At 54.5% G+C, this 19172-nt stretch overlaps 1 protein-coding gene across 1 annotated transcript in view; it reads left to right on the top strand.

Annotated features, from left to right (window-relative positions):
• Positions 1-19172, top strand: part of FBLN1 (fibulin 1) — a 74505-nt gene that overhangs the window by 49713 nt on the left and 5620 nt on the right. The window contains exons 15-16 of the mRNA XM_012801185.2: positions 1440-1582; positions 3470-3601. Of these exons, the coding sequence (XP_012656639.2) occupies positions 1440-1582; positions 3470-3601 (275 nt within the window). The remainder of the gene's footprint in view (positions 1-1439; positions 1583-3469; positions 3602-19172) is intronic.

Raw genomic sequence — 19172 nt, 5'->3', positions numbered from 1 at the left:
TTTCCTAAAACATCCTTGGGAGAATGATAACCAGTTAGTTCATTCTCCTCGGAATTGGAAAGAATTGGAAAGAGTCAAGGTGAACGCGATTTCCTGGTAAGCAGACGTTAAGGGCAGTAGCACAGAAGGGGAAGCCTCTCTACAGAAGATTCCAACTGATAAGTGAACACGAGATGATAGACCCGGACTATCAGCATTTTGCCATCCCCGATGAACCAGTGGGCCTCCGCGCTGAGCATCGGTACAGCTGTTGGCATCATAAAATGGCAGGCAATCCCAGGTGCCCCTGACGGAAGTCACTCCACCACCAGTCATCCTGCCAGAGAGACTGGGCCCGCCTGATGGTGCCTCTGGATCTGAATCTTCTGCAGAGAGATGCTTCCCCTGGTGCAGGAAGCCCAGGGGACGAGGAACATACTGAGTGATGTGGTGAGGATGTAGTTGACCCAGCCCAGACTGGAGGAAACTACAGTTCACTGGCGTTGGGTTTTTGTTTTTGTTTTTTAACAGGGAAATTGTATGGAAAATGAAAGGACAGAGAAGAAACTTGTAGATTACCAAGGCATTAAGGCAGAACAAAAACTTGTTCATGGACGGGTATAAATGATTGTGTCTAGAGGCGCACACTTATGTGATAAAACTACAAAGAAACCCAACAGGGGGTTGCTGGGCCTCAGGCTGGGGCTTACTTTGGGCTATAGGAGGGGTTGGCCCGGTATGGTGCATGTTTGGGGCCTCAGGTGGCTGGCCACGTTCTCGTTCTTGACTGGGTGCCAGTTATAAAGGCGTTTGTCTTATGATAACTCATTACGCTATACCTTCATTTTTGTGAGACTTTTGTATATGTGGTTTATTTTATGATAAGGACGTTATAAGAGTTCTGTCTGGCACAGCACCTGGAATGCCTCTTCTCCTGCCTCTCCATCACATGATGATGCGGATTTGACCTCCTTGAGCTGGGTGCTGGGCTTTGCACTACACATATGCCCCTCATTGATTACCCTGCTACCCACCCGACTGTGCACTCCAAGAAGCCTAGACCATGTCTCCCCTGCTCACTTTGGTGTCCCCAGGTCCTGTTGCTCTGTGGGCATTCAGATCGTATTTGTTGGGTGAGAGGATCAGTGAGTGTGTTTGGCAGTTGTAGGTGCTGGCTCCTGGCCGGTATAGCTGTCCAGCTCAAATCTGAGCCTATCCATAGCCAGGGCAGATGGAAATCAGCAGGCGTCTCTGGTATGTGGGTCCTAGTCCAGGTGCTAAAAGGGCCACAAGGCCTCCCTGTGGACCAGCCAGGCTGTGGGGGCCACTGCAGTCCTCTGGCCTCTGGGACAGGTGTCCCCCAGCCCAGCCACCTGCTGCTCCTCCCTGGATCTCGGTCCCCCTGTGGGAGCTGTGTCCTCGACTTTACCATCAGCCTTGTGTGCTGTGGTTCCCCTCAGGCTCCACCAAGAGAAGACAGACACGGTGCGTTGTATCAAGTCCTGCCGCCCCAATGACGTCACTTGTGTGTTCCACCCTGTGCACACCATCTCCCACACTGTCATCTCGCTGCCCACCTTCCGTGAGTTCACCCGCCCTGAAGGTGAGTGGAATCCGTGTGGAGTCCCAGAGTCCCCAAGGGGCCCTCCTTCTGCTTGAGCTGGGGGCTTGGCCTGCAAGAGCCGTTCCTTGGAGGGTGTGGTGGGGGTTGGACACACAGAGCTCTCGCAGCCTCTGAATCTCCCCGTGCACCCAGACTGCACCAGGGCAGCCCCGTCCCGGGTGTCTCCTCGAAGTCGGTGCTTGTTATATGCCAGGTGAGGCAAGTCAGGGCAGGGCTCCCGTATGAAGTGACTTCCACACTGGAGCCTGGGTGGTGAATAGGTGACTGAGAGAGCTCTAGCAGAAAAGGGGAGAGGAGGGTGCTGAGGGGAGCAGGATGCCCCTGGGAAGGTCTGCAGGTTAGGGGACAGTGTGCACATTTGAGGAGCAGAGCCAGGTTTTCCGGCTAGAGGAGTAAGTTTTCTGGGAGGTTGAGCAACAGCCTGACCTTGGAGTTGAAGCTTTCACCCCAAGGCTTTGGGGAACCTGGGGGGGGGGGTTGCAACTGATGAGATTTGCATGTAGAGAAACTATCCTGGACACCCAGGGGCAGATGAACTGGAGGGGCTAGACTGGAAGCAGGAGCCCAGGGGTGACCCAGACACTGTTCCCACACCCAGGCCTGGCTCTCCAGGGAGCTCCTAGATTGCCATGTAGACCTGCTGGGTAGACCTATGGTCACTGCACCATTTCCCAGGAGCAGGGCAAGGGTTGGACAAAGCACTGTTCCCCACACTGCACCTCCAGGCTGTGTCACCTGTGTGCCCAGGCTGCTGTGCTCCCCAGACACCCATCCCTGGCCTTCAGAGGAGTTCACTATTACCAGTTCATTCCCCCTCTGGGTCAGGCTCAGGCTCAGGCCCGAGGGACATGGTTATAAAAAGAATCCTCTGACCCTTTGGAGGAAGATAAACGACTGAACTGCTAGGACAACACCCTGTGTTCACTCTATGACACAGTCACACGGGGTAACTGTGACCATGTCATAGTGGGAGGGGAGGGCAGGAGAAATTTCCCCAAAACATAGTTGCCCAAAGAAGCAGCCCCTGGCCTCACTGCCCTGCCCACACTGCTGCCCGCCGGCTCACTCCTCTGGAGAAGGGAAGACCCAAAATTTTCACAGGGTGGCACAGACTTGGAGAAAATCACAAACTGGTCTTTGCCTTGTGCGAAATGATGGGGTTTCACCAAACCACACACAAATTTTCCCAAACCCCTAAGGGCTGGTCTCGTGGCCTCTCTGGCCAGTGCTAAGCTTTGAGTTGGCTCGGCAGGGAGCTGGGTGTGGCTAGAGACACCTGCTAGTGTCTTGGGCCCAGGAAGTTCAGACCCTGACCTTTAGTGGCCAGAGGACCTGTAGTGGGTACCAGCTGGCTTCCTCATTTACCTTACAGGTGAGGAAACAGGCCTAGAGAGGGAGCTCCCCCAGGACTGCTCAGAGCCTGGGGAGAGGGGGAGCCCCAGGGCTCCCGGGCCACAGTAGTTTGCCCAGCTTCACTGTCACAGGGTCTAGCAGGTTGACACAACTTCTGGACTGCCCAGCCCACCCTGAGGGGTGGCCTGTCTGGCCTGCACTGCTGTGGGCAGGGTGGAACCTGCTCCAGGGGCCTCTCTGCCCCCCCTTCCTTTATCCCTTCTCCTCCCCCAGCATGGTGACTATTCATGACTATTAATCACTCGTCAGTGCTGCCACCACCACTGATCAGCTCCATGAGCTCGGGGAAGATCCCAAATCTCTCCAGGTCTCAGTTTCCCGTTGATCACACAGGGATGAGCTGTGTATGATGCAGGCAGCTCAGCACCCCTCCTCATTCCCCGAGGGTGGGTTCCCTGGGTGGGCCAGGGCCTGGAATTGCGCCCTTTCCCATGCGGTGACTTCTTGCTGCAGAGATCATCTTTCTCCGGGCCATCACACCCCCACATCCTGCCAGCCAGGCCAACATCATCTTCGACATAACAGAGGGGAACCTGCGGGACTCCTTCGACATCATCAAGCGCTACATGGATGGCATGACTGTGGGTGAGTAGCTGGAGACACCAGGCCTGTCCAGGCCCTCCCTCACTCATTCTAGACTAGCACAGCCCCCATCTGAGTCCCGTTCCAAAATCCAGGCCCACCTGTCCTTCAGGGCCCAGCGCCGAACCCCACAAGCCCGTCATTGTCAGCCAGAGGAGCAGCTTGGGGTCTGACCCCAGGTGGCCCCTCTGGACCTCAGTCTCCCCATCTATAAAATGGATGGGTTAAAGAGATTTCTCTGGCTCACAACTCTGAACTTCAATTACATATGCAGAGTGCCGCTCAGCACAGTTCCATGGTCAGTAGGAGCTGATAGGATCTTTATTCTCATGGTGCAGTGGGAGAGACAGCACAGTAGGGGTCAGAGGACTTGTGCTCTCAACTGAACTTGACTTTTGTGTGGGCTTGAGGAAGTTACTGTCCCCTCCATGAGGTCTGGCTATTGCTCACAGGCCCTCTGGATGTGGCTCTGGCTGCTCAACCTCCCTGGAGATTCGGTGTCTTGGGAAAGTAAAGGTTGTCTGAGCAGAGGGTGGGCTAAGAGTGATTCATGGCAGTACTGCCTGAGCAAAGGACTTGGTGAAGAGGAAAGGGAAGGGCTGACCAGGCAGAGTGGGCTTGGGACGCTGCACATAGTGGGCTGGCGGGATTGTGTGGCTGCATAGGCTGGGCAGGAGTTCATGGGCTGGGCAGGACCAGCCCTGGCTGGGACTTGCTTTAATTACCACCTGCACATCTGAGGGGACATTCAGACACACTGCACTTTGCAAGCCTGTTTCCAGCATTTATAGAACCTCTCCCAGAAATGCCCGTGGGTCACATCTTAAAGGATTCACAGAGAATGAAAATGGTTACATCTGTCCATTTGTATTTAAATGTATACTCCAGACATCTCCAAAGCATCTGAACAGTGGAAGGGCAATCCCTGCCATCACCTGGGTCTCAGTTTCCCCACTGTGAATTCGGGGGAGCGGCTTCACAGTCTCCCCGGCCCTGAATCAGCCCGTGTCCAGTGTCCCCACGGTTTGCTTCGGGCAATGTGCTTTGCAACTTGGTCTCCAGGTGGCGCTGTTGGACCTCGGAACCTCATCCCTCCGCCCAAACCCGACGGTTGTGAACTGGCCCCTGGAGGAAGGGAATCGTTATTCTGCCCTTGCCAAAGAGCCATTTATAGCAACTTTACAAGCTCTTAAATGGGTTTGTATGTTGTAAACATGGCTGAGTCACTCAAGGGCTCCCCCACAGCCGCCTCCTCCCTAGTTGGCAGCAGGAATAATTAGTTAATTACAATGGACCCCAAGGGGAGGGAGGCAATTCCATTGTCAGCAGCCATAAAACGGCTACTTGTCCTGAGTTGCTGCCCACGCTGGGCCCCAGTTTACCCCGTTGTAAATGCAAGTTTAGATGAAGAGACCCTTATGGGCACTTGTCAGTGGACAGGAGGGGGTAGGGCAAAGCTTTGTCCTACCCCGCTGGGTGGGTGGGCTCTGAGCACCCTGATTCTGGGCCACGAAGCCCTGAAGTTGACGCTGATCTGCAGGTGTGGTTGTGACATGGCCTGGCCCTGTGGCGATTCCCAGCTCCAGAAACCATAGTTCAGAATCATAGAAACTTCAAATTCACTCGTTCATTCTTTCAGTGTCTGAAGGCTTTTGGAGCCCCTATCTGTACCAGACCCCAAGCTGGTCTTGCAGAGACAGAGATAGGTACATACAGTGTGGCCCTGGCCCTGAGGTTTTGCATCCCAGCAGAGAAGCAAGAACAGATCATGGAAGGTGTGGAAACAGGCGTGCAGGGATAGATGGGGACAGGCCTCCTGCTTGCAGGGATGCTCTCCAGGGCAGCTTCCATGTCGTTTTTCATCTTCAGTTCTCAGCTAAATCCTTTCTGGGTGACCTGAGCCAGAAAGTCAGAGGATCGACAGCCCTAGAACCGGAGCCCACCTGCGCCTTTCTCGGCCTCATCTGTACTCCAGAAAGAACCACGTGGGAGTTTGTGTCTCTCTGCTTCCCATCCACTGGGGCAGAAAATCCCGGCGTGTCAGAGCCTGGGGGTCCTAGAGACCACATCCTCCAACCCCTTCTGGAGAAGGGGAAACTGAGGCCCAGGGAGGCCAAGAGGCTTCTCACAGTGATTTAGGGCACCATGGGCAATGGAACAGAGCCCCGGGGGGGGAGAGGTGACCACAGGTGCCTTTCCCAGCAGTGGGCTTCCTGGGAATGGAATGTGGATATGGCTGTAAGGACCAAGTGGCTTCCCCTCAGCATGCTTAGTCACGGGTGCCCTGGTCTGTGGAATTCCAGGCTGGGGCTGCACAGGGGAGGGGCCCGGCCTGGCCCTCAGAGCTCGTCCTGCCTGAAGCCCCTTCCGCAGGCAGGCCCAGCCCTTGCCATGCCTCCGCGTGTTTACAGGACGTCCCATCTGGCGGAATGCCCAGAGTATACCTGGTGCCAGTGTCACCTCTCACTCAGGTGGAGGACTGAGAATCAGGGCAAAGTACTCCAGGCTGGGCTCCTACCTGTGCCCTTACCTCTGTTCCCACTGGCCACTGACCTAGTCACTCTGCTTGGGGTCTTTCTCCTGGGCTTCCTTACCACCTATTTCTTTCCCACATCTCTTCTGTCCACCCTCGGGGCTTCCTGGCCTTGGGCAGCAGCCATGGCCACAGCTCTGGGCCTGCACACCTGGCAGAGGGTCATCCTGCCGCTAGACTTGAGCCCAGGTGTGAAGCAGCCTAGGGGGAGGGTCCTGGCTCCTCACCCCACCGGCCCCTTGGTGTCATCAAGCACTTTTCCCTCACTCCTCTTTGGTGCTCACAAACACCGCTAGCGCCGGCCATGACTGTCTGCTATGGACAAAGGACAGAGTTAAATGACCGCATGAGACTGTGCAGCTGGACAACTGCAGAGCCTGGGATGTTCTCAAACTTGTTTTAGCAGCGTGGTTCTCATGTCAGGCAGCGTCTCAGACAGAAACTTTATGTTGGCAGAGAGGGAGAAGGCTTCCAGGGCCACTCAGACTGCCGTTTTCTGCTCCCTGCTGGGTGTGGCAGGCTCTGGAGTCACTTGAGAGCCACCATGCTCTTCATGCTGCCCACTCACAGGTGCTCACTGCACACTTGCCCGCCCCAGACCACGCCCTGCATGGACATGGGCACCAGGATCAGGGCAGCCTCCCGGAAGAGCCAAGGCCTGAGCTGAGTCTCATTAACTGTGAAGGAACAAGCTTAATGAGCTCCTGTGATGACCAGAAGCTGACACGTGGGAATTGTCCCCTCTGGTGGATGAATGTGACTGCGACGGAGAGGGTAAGAGAATTGCCCAAGGCCCCTTGGCACCAGGGGTCAGAACGGGCCTAGAGCCCATGATGGCTGGTGCTGACCTGGGCAAACTTGCCAAGAGTTTGGGTGGCCCAGAGTAACAGCCAGCAGACAAGCCGCCAGGCCCCAGCAGCCACCGTGTTTGGTCCTCTTGAAGTAACAGAAGAAGAGGAGAAAATGCCTAGAGTGGGCTGAAAATCTGAAAGGGCCAGGTCCTCCTCTAATGCAGCCTCTGAGGCCCAGTGCTTAGCGGGGATCAGGGAGTCTCCGCGGCGGGGCTGGCTGTTGTCTCTGCAAAGCCCGCCTGCATTCCTCTCTCACCAGCTGTCAGTGAAAAATGAAGAATGCATTTCCAACCTGGGCAGAAGTGCTCCATTAATGCCCGAGGTATTCTCAGGCCACTGCAAAGCTGTTCTGGTGCAGCTCTGGATTCATTCTTAGCTCTGAGGGGTACAGGCTGTAATGGGGGGTGCTCCGGGAAAGGGCTGTATATCACTAGCCCGCAGAAGGGGGCAGAAAGGCAGCCAGGCCCACCCAGGCTCCCTAGGCTGCCGGCTACAGCTGGCATCCAAGCCGTGGACCTCCCTCTGCACCCTCCTGACCACCACTTCTTAGCTCCTTATTTTTCTAGGGAGAGAAAAAGCTGACTATTGTTAAGAGTCTACTTGGCCAGAATTTCTGTTAAAACCTCACCAAAGCCAGGAGGAGCTAGAGAGCACGCAGGCTAAGGGAGTGCTTGGCCACTGCCTGGTTTCACATGTGGCCTCTGATCCTTGGGCCTGCAGTGTTGTGGTGACCTCCAGAATCGACTGAGTTGCTTTCTGCAACCCAGCCCCTCCTGCGCCACAGACATGATGGCAGAGCAGTCACAGGAGGCTTCTCTGAAGAGGTAACACAAATGTTGACGGCAGGGGATGGCCGAGCAGGAATGAGTCAGACAAAGAGGCATTGCTGCCCAGGGCCAGCATGGAGAGCCAGGGAGGCCACCCCAAGGGATTGGTGCTGGCAGCATTCAGGATGCACAGAAGGGACATGGGGAGAGCCAGAGGGAGGCAGGACCAGGCCTTGATAAACGCTTTCCGGGGGGCCTGGAATGCTCCTTAGAAGGCTGATGCTGTCCACAATACTCCTAGATCCAGCTGCTTTATTTAACCCACCTCCTGGGCATGCGGTAGACTTTATACCCACTTAGCAGATAAGAAGACCAAGGTCGGAGGAACTAAGTCGTGTGCCAGCTGTGGGTGTGTAAGGACCAGGGTTAGACTAGTGGCTGCCCAGCTCCAGGGCTTCCCACCCCTATGGTCTGCATGAAGCCCCATTTTCTCTAGCCTACACCAGCTGGTGTCTACATTAGCTGGCATCTGTCAGCAGCAGTTGGGTCTGGGTCTCAGAAACGTAGTACTAAAGCATCTCCTTTTAAATAGTCACACCACTCCCGGCTTTGGGGTCTTGGGTCCTGGGCCACCCCTTTATGAGAAAGACCTCCCTTCATGTCCATGTGGTCAAAAGGTGAGGTTCAAATGCCACCACACTGAGGGAGGGACGGGGTCCTGGAGCAGCACTCTCGGACTCTTCATCCACCAGGCGACTGCAAGAAGGTGCTGCCCAGGACCCCGGGGCTTGTCTGCTCCCCATTTGCTGGGTGAATGGGGGTGGGGGCAGAGCCTCCAGGAACCATTGGACCTCAGTGTTTCCTTGGTGACACCCATCCCTTCAGGCAGATGCTGGGAGTGGCTGCGATTCAGGGAGGTTGTTTATGGGCCAGAATAGGACCCTCCCTGGCTGGGAACGGGCTGTAATTACAACCTGCACCTCTAACAGGGCTTCAGACCCACTGCACTTTCGAGCTTGCTTCTGGGCGCGTCCTCTGATATGGTCTAGTGTGAGTGTGCCCTGGGTATGGGGCGGGCGAGCATATGTGTGTGAGTGCGTGCATACACAGTGTGTGATTTCTGAGATGATTTATACTTTCAAGTTTGGAGAAAGGATGAGCCTGCAGAATCAAGGTTAGAGCCCATGTCCCCAGCCCGAGGACACTCTGGGCCCAGGGACAGTATCTGGAGACTTTGCTGACAGCTTTGCTTTGGAGTCACCTGACACTTCCCTGTGCTCAGAACCCCTTCACAGACATCATGCAGTTCATTCTTGAGGAATGGCCACCATGCCTGGCATCACCACTCATATAAGAAAAATTTAAGTGCTGGCCCAGGCCCCACAGCTAGTGAGTTGGAGCTGCAGTTCCCAAGGAGGCCCTTACGTGAGCTCCTTGTTGCCCCCATGTCCCTCACCTCCCAGACAGCTGCAAGGGCCTGGCTGCTGCGGGGCTGAAGCTGAAGGGTTTGTGTCCTCAGCTTCCAGCAGGGGTAAGGTGGGCCAAGCACCACGGTAACCAGTAAGGTCTGAGTGCACGAGGGGTTGAATGACTGGCCACTCATCTTAGAGGTAGTTACCTATATTACATTCAGAAAGGAAATCCCCAATTACAACTTTCCATGAAAGTACTTAGATGAAGAGATTTACATGAAAGCACCTAGCAGTGCCTCTCACACACAGTAGGTGTGCAGAAAGTAAAGACTAATGGAAACCCAAATGCCTTATAAATGTCAATTCTTTCAATGTCTTTTTTTTTTAATTTTTAGAGACAGTCTCTCTCCGTCACCTAGGCTAGAATGTAGTGGCATGATCATTGTTCACTGTAACCTCCTACTCTTGGGCTCACTCGATCCTCTTACCTCAGCCTCCGAAGTAGCTGGGACTATAGGCTTGTGCCAATGCACTCAACCAATTTCTAAAGTTTTTGTAGAGACCGGGGTCTGTCTATGTTGCCCAGGCTGGCCTCAAACTCTTGGCCTCAAGGGATCCTCCCACTTCAGCCTCCAAAGTGCTGGGAGAGTCTAGGTGTGAGTCACTGTGTGGGGCCCATTCCTTCTAATTTGGTCTTGTATGAATTCTAGCCAGCTGAGACACAGAGAAGGCAGCCGGCAGAACACATGGATGGCAAAGCAGTTCACTCCTCACAGACTGAGGGGCGAGGGCAGCATACCTCGAAGGGCCAGCAGGAGGGAGGAGCCATCAGGACACATAGTGGGGAGCACACACAGGGGGGTCTGCGGGATTAAAGGCCACACTGAGGAGCTGGAAGGAGGTGAGAAATGGAAACAGAGCCCCGAGTCCGTTATGAGAAACTCCAGCGTGTATTCAGAATGGATGCAGAGGCAACATAAAATGAAACAAATATGCTGCCCCAGAGCCCCTCCATTAACGTGAACTTGACCATTCTCTTCCCTGCATTACCTGTGCCAAGGCAAGATACCGGCTCCTCTGAACTTGGCCACAGCCAGTGTAGGAGTGCCGACGCTCTCCTACAACACTCTCATGTGCCCCCACCCTGAAAGGCAACCACAGCATTTTACGTTCTCAAATAGCGTTTTTAATTTCATCTTTTAGTATCTAAGGATTATTACCCTAGTTTAAGTTTACTATTTGAAAAGCAGTAATGGTTGAAGTGCCCCTTTAGGGCAAAGTGCAATTGGGTTTCAGGGGTCAGCTCTTCTGACCTTGTTGCTTTGTCCTATTTCCAGCTGTGTGACTTTAGGCAGCTTAACTGACCCATCCAAGCCTCCGTTTTCTTCTCAGTAAAATAGCCGTAATATTATTTGCCATAATAATATTTGCCTGTGTAGTTACAAGGACCAGGGTAATGTGCTTATGTTAACCTAAGCCAGGGCAGAGATTGTTAGGAAGATAAAGGAGCAGCTGGGAGGGAGCAGTTTGGAGCTGGAGGGCAGGTGGCACCAGAGCCCTCTTAGGGAACAGCAGGCCAGAGCCTGGCTTGCAGGTCAGTGCCCAGACTGTTCAGCCCGAAACAGCTCCCCTTGCCTGGGAGCTCAGCAGGTGTGTCTCAGCCTGAGCTGGTGGGTCTGGCCTGGCTGGAAGCCCGTAGTGCCTCCAAGTCCTGTCATCCTTGAATTATCTTATTTATTCAGCAGGAACGTCCTGGGGTGCTGCTCTATGCCAGGCCTGCCCTGGGTGCTGGGGACACATTTACATAGAAGCTACAGAGCTGCTATTAACAAGCTGCCTAGCAGCATCCCTAACATCCTGCTCTGTGAGTTCCCACAGCTAAAAGGGCTGTTTTCCGGGGGTTGGTTTTGTCCTTGTCAATGTCCTAGAGGAGGAGAAGTGGTGTGTGGTAGGGCTGCCGTGCACGCAGGATGTGTTGTGCATTGCAAAACCCTAGGGTACAATTCACGGCTTAGTCTGTGTGCAGTGCACAACCTACTCAGCTGTACGCAGAGGCCGTGGTAGGAGGGATTGTGAGTGGAGACGCCAACCTAGCTGTACTACCTCTCTTCCTGGCCAGGCAAGGCCTCAATCAGAGCTTGAGACTATCCGACATCCCAGAGAACAAGGCTCAGATCACTTCTTTAAAATCATTACCTCTTAAGGGGTTAAATATGCACTGTTGACCCCAACCTGCAGCCCGATTTGAAAAGTTTGGCCCAGGATCAGTACACATTACAAATGAGATTCAGAAATTCCACCTAAAAACAACAGCACAGCCGTCCCTGCCTGACAATGAGTGATTGGCCCTGTCCTGGCTTTCACGGCAAATCCTGGGGATTAGGCGCTTTCTCTTCTCCGGGAGGCACAGTCCTGTCACCCGGGGGGCTATGCCCTGGCCAGCAGCCAAGCAGTTTCCCAGGGTGATGGGCCCAGCCTCCTGCAGGCCTGGGATGCCTACGGCCTGACTCCACCTCCAGGCTAGGGGTGCTGGGAGGTAGAAGGCAGGGCAGGAGGTCTCTGAGGGGCCGAGGCAGAGGGACAGAAAGGAATGAACACCTTGTACTCCCTGGGGGCCCCCCACGAAACCCCGTGGAGCAGAGGCGGAGCAGAAGTCATCAGCCCAGTGCTGGCCGGCTGACCGTAGCTGCTCACCCAGCAGCTGTTGTCCCTCCAAAGTGCTTCCAGGAGGATTAGCAGCCCTTGGTTTCACGGTGTAGAAACTCAGAGTCACCCCTGGCCATGTAGCTGGGGAGCCCGCTGGGGAGCCCCCTCGGCAGCCCGAGGCTTAGGCTGGCCTCCAGGGGGTTGGGGAGGTATCTCAGGGCACAGTCTCTGCTTTGAGCCCACCTGAGAGGCACACAGGGACTGCAGTCCCAGAAACCTTCCTGCTGTCACCAGGGGCAGCCCTGGACAGCCAGGGCTGGACCTGCAGTGGCACAGATGGCATCCACTCAGGGCCAGGCCTCAGCCAGGAGGTAGCTGTCCAAGTTAGCACTGCACTCCGCACCCCAGACTACCTTTCTGGACCAAACTGCAAGGTGCAGCCCAGGACCTGCCCAGGTGGGGTCAGTGGGGAGCAGCCTGCTCTGCAGCCCTGCAGCCCCTGCAGTAGCTGCCCTTAAAGGAAACAGTGTAGGCGGGGGAGGCAACCCTGCTCTGCTGAGCCCCAGGATGTCAGCTGCACCCCTTTCCACAGGCCTCTTTTTTTTTTTTGAGACAGAGCCTCAAGCTGTTGCCCTGGGTAGAGTGCTGTGGCATCACAGCTCTCAGCAACCTCCAACTCCTGGGCTCAAGTGATTCTCCTGCCTCTGCCTCCCAAGTAGCTGGGACTATAAGCGCCTGCCATGACGCCCAGCTATTTTTTGGTTGCAGCCGTCGTTGTTTGGCAGGCCCAGGCTGGATTTGAACCTGCCAGCTCAGGTGTATGTGGCTGGCGCTTTAGCTGCTTGAGCCACAGGGCGCTGAGCCTACACAGGCCTTTTTAATGGGGCTCAGATAAGATGATGTGACTAAGAGTTTGGGAGGTTACACAGCTATCTGCGGTGTCCCCCAGGTGGGCTGTCATGGCCATGCTCAAGGCACCTACCTCACTCATGGGAGATAGTGCTCACCAAGGTTTGGACTTGAAGCCTTACTGCCTGGCAGGCATCTGAAAACTTCCATCCTTTGTGCTTACTTGGTCCCCATGGCCTCACATCTGAGTCACCGGGGACTGTGAATCCTAGTTGCATGAAGACAGATACGTGACTTGTTCAGCAGGGCCATGAATGGGTGTAGAGTGGGGACAGGTAGGAAAGTGCATCTGATCACTCTGCACACAGCCGGAGAGACCGGCCCTGGTGGGATCCCGGGATGCCTGTGGGTGGGGGAAGTTAGGTCATCAGACAGCACTGGAACCGGCAGGTGGGGTTGGGGCCAGGCCATGTGGGCAGAGTCTAGGGACAAGAGGCTCTCTTGTGGCCTCTTAATAAGGATAGCCATGGGTCCTGGGACCCTGGCATGCTGCTGTTCTCGTGAGCTGCCTGGGAACTCAGCCCCTACCTGCCCCCGTGCACCCAAAGCAGGCTACTTCTCAGACCTGCAGGTCCCCGCGTCCCAGACAGTGTCACCTGGCCAAGCCTAGCCAACATACCTCTCTCAGCAACCTGGTGTCATGGTAAAATGTGCTCAGCCAGTCAGTTCCTAAAGCCAGAATCCAGATACCCACTCAGCTGCTGCCCTCCCCATTTAAGCCCCACCTTTCACGTCCATCAGGCCAGAGAGGCACCCTCAGTCCAGCCTTGCCCATCTCCATCCTCTGCTTCTACCCTCTGGAATAAAAAAGTGTACGCAGTAGGGATTCATGTCTGTTTGTCCATTATGGTCACTGCTGCACCCCTTAGAGCAGGCCCTGGCCCCGGGGACCCAGCATTAGGGATTGCCTGGGCACCAGGCAGAGGTGACGCCCTCCAGATCAGCCTCTATCATCTTACTCCTCCTTCCCCCACTGTTGTGCTCAAGCCTCACCAGCCTGTGCACCAGACTCTGAACACTCCGTGGTCTCTTTTTTTGCTCCTGGACTTTAACTGTCTCCTTTCAGTAATTCCTATTCATCCCTCAAAGCCCAGATCAGCTGTTACCACCTCTCTGGGTCCCCACATGCCGCATATGTGCCTCCTTCCTTTGTGGACTCCTTTAAGGGTGGTCAAGCGGGCTGTTCTCATACTCAGTCTTTCAACAAATAAAGTGTGTACCCGGGTGCAGGCCCTGCTCAAAGGGATGCAGCAGTGACCAGGACAGATGTGACTCCTTCCCCCGTACACTCCAGGGATAGGAGCAGACGGAAACAAGCATGATAGATACAGTGTCCGATGGTGGTGAGTGCTGTGTGGAGCGGCAGAGGGCAGGGGCAGGGTGTGAGGTGGCAATCTGGTGGTTGGTGACATTCGTCAAAGATCTAGGAGCTGAGGAAATGACCCCCATGGAGATCTGGCGGAAGAGAGCTCCAGGGAGCTGGAACAGTGCGTGCAAAATCCCTGAGGAAGGTGTGGGCCTGCCGTGTGCCCAGGAGGACAGAGGAGGGCCAGATGAACCTGTCAATCAGAGGTCCAAGGATTCACCCAACAAGGCTGTTTCAGTGGGGCAGAGGGTGGGAAGACACTTGGGCACTTATGGCAACCTCCTTCTAGAAAGTCTGCTCTGAACAGGAGGAGGGAAGTGTTGGTGCTGTGGGGAGAGCGCAGTGAGAGGGAAGCACCAGGAGTCAGGGCATCGGGAGGTTCGAGCTCAACTTTCACTTGTACCACACTGAATTCCTAGAGGGATGTGCCTCCGAGGGAGAGGCCCATTTGAACAAGGCTCCCCTCTGTCACCCTGTTTGTCCTGCTTCTCAAGCACACAGAGCAGACACACTCAGTAGGAAAAAATCCAGGCCTGGCAGGTCCCCACACACCTGCTAACTCTGAGGCTCACCAAAGAGTTAAAACAAGCCCAGAGCCCCTTAGCATCTCCGGAGCTTCCCAATGGAGTGATTTTTGACCCTCTTTGCTGCTGGCCTGCACCTTCTAAACAGCTGTTGATATCTTGGGCACATTCATAAATTATTCTCTTTTTAAAAAATGAAATGTTTTAGCCAAACAGCAGTACAGGCACGTTGTGCAAAGTAAGAAATAAAAAGAGCCTGACGACCTGAATCCTTTGCCAGCCTCACTGCCCACCCTTATATATGTTAAAGGACCTCAAGACCCACTAGCTATGGCCAGCACTGAGGCCATCTCCTGCAGCCTCCACATACAGGGGAAGATGTCGGGTGTTTCCAGATGGACTGCCTGGCCAAGGCTGAGAGCCTGAAGCATCACAGTTCTCAGATGACCAGCAAACCCTACATGGCCCTTGCCATGGGCCAGGCGTTCTTCCAAGCATGTTTTATATACGTTTAATGTCACTTGCTCCTCATAGCAACCCCATAGGTGATTGTTCCCATTGTCCAGCTGCAGAAACTGAGGCACAGAGCAGATTCCAGGCTCAGGTGATGTGACTTAAGAATGCACACAGCATGCTGGGACACAAGGCTGACCTTCCTGGTGACATCAAGCAGGGCACAGTTCCACTCTTTGAGGCCCAGCTCAGTCAAGTCTCAAAGTTGTCACCTCTGGGTCCCTGACAACTGTGAACAGGGTCCCCTGCTCAGAAGAGTAGGCGTATAATCAATGTTCAGTAGCCAGTGGTCAGATCTCCCTGAGGACTCCGTGAGCCTGTTCAGAGCCGGAAGAGGCCTGCACCCTTCAGCAACGTTGATGACGGGGCACAGAAGATGTGGCCCTGCTCCAGCATGGAGGCTTCTGTGCTGGGCCCTGCCTGCAGGAAGCCCCTTTCTGCCATGTCGTGGCTCACTCCTAGCACCTGTTGGGAAGGAAAGAAGAAAGTGATACAGCTTAGCAAACCACAGGTGCCCCATCCTTACCAAAATCCAACCGTGACTCCCCCCAGCTCCAAGAGGGGGGTCACAGCCTGGCCTGGTCCCTGCCCACCTCGTCAGCCTCTCCCCTCACCCATCTCTTCTATTCTGGTCCACGTGGGGGAAACTAAGCACCACGCTGCCCTGTGATTGTCAATGCACAGACACCTTCCCTGGTCTGCTTCCTGCCAGGCACTGCATCCTTCAAGTCCAGCTCAAGGCTAATTCCTTGGGGGAAGCTTCTGCATGAGCGCCCAGTGTCTAGTCCTAGAGGACTCCAGCAGGTGGATGGGGGCTGAAGTCAGGGCAGGAAGCACACGGAGATTGGGGAAGTGACCTCTTACTCTTCCCGACAAAGTCAGATTTTTGACCAGCTTGGTAAAGTAGGTGCATCAGAGGACAGATCCTTCTGGAACACAGTCCAGACTTTTTCTTCCTTTGGGAAGGCCACTCAGCTTGGTGGAAGGGGCAGGGGCCCAGGATCTGGGGTTGAGGCCTGGCTTGCCGTTTACTGGCCGTGGGATGGGTAGCAGCTCCCTTGACCTCGCTGAGCCTCGTTACCTCCTCCCTGAACCTGTAAAGGTAGCGATGGCCGCCAGGGGTGGAGATGAGGAGGAAGGAGACAGGCCGTGCGAGGGAGCATGATGGTGACCAAGTGTGTGGGGAAGGCGGATGCTGGGGACTTTTTCTTTCATTCAGCTGCCTGTAGCTGTCCCCTCCAACCCACCTACTTTAGCTCCCAGGAGACCAGTGTAGGGAACACATTCACCACGTGTCATAACCAAGAAATACGGATGATGAGTTTCGCTGAGACATGTTGAGTGACATTGGTATTCTGAGCATGCAGCCCAGACACCTGTCCTCCTGGCTTCCCGGCCTTTGCAGGGTTTCCCAGGGCAAGCGGAGGAGGCAGTTTCAGGAACTCCATCCCTTCAATGCAGCACCAGTTCCTGATGTGATGACTCCAGAACTCCTAATTCCTTTCCGCCACTCTGCCATGTAGTTATGACTCAGCAAAGGGCAGGATGTTCCTCAAGTGTCCTGTATGTCACTTTACACAGTGGGGGCAGGAGATGCCAAGGGATGGGAAGAGCTGGGCTTTGGGCTCAGTCCCAGCCTGAATGGACCCACAATCCTGCAGCTCTACCATCTGGGATGTGCCACTTGCATGGTCTCATCCTACCCCCTATTCTCTCCTCGCACAGCACTGTGAGGGGGACCGAACAACTTAGTGGGCACATGGGGCCATCGGTTCCCACTCCCCTTCCCTTCCCACCCAGCCACCTTCCCAGCTCTTCCACACTCCAGTTCAGGGCTTTGCAAGTACAACAGAATTTCTTCCTGAACTTGAGGTTTCATCTTTGCCTTTGGTCTATGCTGGCCATCCTGTCCTGCAAGGACTGTGCTGGCTATCCAGGGAAATCCACAGAGATCTGGGTTGCTGTCTGCTTCTTTCCAGTTGTCCATTATGCTGGTGACTCTCCCTTGAACTCCTGGCCTCTCTGCTCCAGCATCTCACCCACACAGGCCCACACTTCACCCCTCTTCCTCCTGCTCAGGGCTGACTCCACGTGGTGGCCCCTGAGGCCAGACAGGGAGGCCTGGCTCTCATCTGTTGCCCTTCACCTTCCTCAGGGTCGACATCTGAAAACTCAGGGACCTTTGGCTACTGTCCGTTCTTTCCCAATAGTTTGATTTGTGGCTGATAATTTTCAACTTTATGAACTGCTTAGAACTTTAATCCCGGGTTTACCCACTCATTCAACAACCATTTATTGAGTGCCTCTAATGTGTGGGATGCAGAGTAGGACAAGGACCTACTATGTTCCAAGCATCCTGGATTCAACAGTGGCCAAGACAGTGCCCTTCCCTGCGGCCTTATCTGGTAGTAGGGAAACATGACAGCCCAGGAAACAGATCACTGCATACTCTGACTTCAATTAGGGATGGCTTCTTAGTCTTCATATGATGTTGACACGGTGTTTTCAGAGTCTTACTTCTGCTTTTACCAACTCACATTGCTGTCTCTTAAAAAACCGCAGTGAATTTCCATTGGTATGAGCTATTGTGCAGTCTCTCGGTTCATCATCTTGTTTGTTAAAATACTCTTTGACAACCTTATTCACTCCATTACCCTTTGTCAGTTAGAATCACAGGATTCGAGTTGGAAGCCTGAACTTCAGAGTGGAAGATGACTTGCACAAGGTCGCACAGCTGGCCTGTGCAGAGCCACGAGGAACCCAAGGCCCTAGGTCTCTTTAGAGATAGTGTCTGGAGTCAGAGACACAAGACTCATTCAGAGTGCCACCCCCCATGGCTGATTTTCATCAACGGATGGCCAGTGAAATGCAACTTCACAGAGCAGAAGCAGGGAGGTGGCTTCAGTGGCCAAGAACGTGACCCTCAGAGCCTGAGAGCCAGTGATGCTCTCCCCACCGGACTATGTGCTTGGTGTTCAGGACCTGGGGTCCCCTGCACATCAGCTGCATCTGCAAAGCAGAGTCAAGACATGAAAGTGAAGTGCCTAAGGGGACCTACATTTTTCAACAGGGGAAAAAAGGCTTAATTATATCTTTAAGAGGCACAGGCACGCCAAGGAATACCAGCAGCGTCTGAGACCCGAAGCAGAAATGCCGAGGACGAGGATTTGGGAGATTAACACAGTTGAACTCACCACCATGGCCTTTTTTTCTTTCTGGGGCTTTGGAGAGGTGGGGAGGTAAACACCTAGCAAGTAAGACGGACAAGCCAGGCGTGATGGAAACACGCCTCCCTCTGTCCTGCGTCCTGCTGCTACAGCGGTTATCCCAGATGAACCCTCTCTCGCTCAGAGCCTGCATTCACCCCTCTTTCATTCGGGACAAAGTGTTGTCTTTCTTCCTAGATTGTGAGGCTTCGAGGGCTGATTTCTATTCTTCCCTCTCTCTTTCTTTCTTTCTCCTCCCTCTGCCTTCGTCTCACTCAGCAGTTGTGGCAGAGAGCCTGCTGTGTGCCTGCCCAGGCCCTGTCTTGGGGGTGGGGTAGAGCAGAGATGAGCACAGTGCACGTCCTGCCCCGCTGGGGGGGGTGGGGGTTGACTGCAGATGTCCTCCCGGAAATGGGTGGATGATGCAGTATCACAGTGGAAAGAGGCCCGGTGCCCAGTGACACCGAGGGAGTACCAGGAAGGACTTCATGGAAGAGGACCTAAGCGGGGATCCCATTGTTGGGCATGTGGCAGGTGCCAAGTAAATGTCCCTAGAATCAATCGGGCCACTGGCAGCGGCTTTGTGATGCCCTCTGTGGGCAGCGAGTGTTCTCTGCCTCCTTTTCCTCCTCTCTCTCTCTCACCACCCTGCAGTAGGGAAGTTGTTGAAGGCCCTGAAAGAACAGTGGTGAAGAATTGTGGTGGGGCGGAAGCGAGGAGACACCACCCTGGTCCCTCCCCGTCCCCCTGCACGATTGACACTGCTCCCAGAACTGGCCTGAAGCTTCCCACTTTTGGGCTTTGCACATGTCCCTTCTGCTTCCTCGGCTTCTACTTATCCTTTAAA

The sequence above is a fragment of the Otolemur garnettii genome, unplaced genomic scaffold (assembly GCF_000181295.1).
Source record: "Otolemur garnettii isolate 467f Iridium unplaced genomic scaffold, OtoGar3 scaffold00007, whole genome shotgun sequence".
Classification (NCBI taxonomy): domain Eukaryota; kingdom Metazoa; phylum Chordata; class Mammalia; order Primates; family Galagidae; genus Otolemur; species Otolemur garnettii.
Note: the sequence above shows the minus strand (reverse complement) of the source record. Positions and strands in the feature narration are given on the sequence as shown.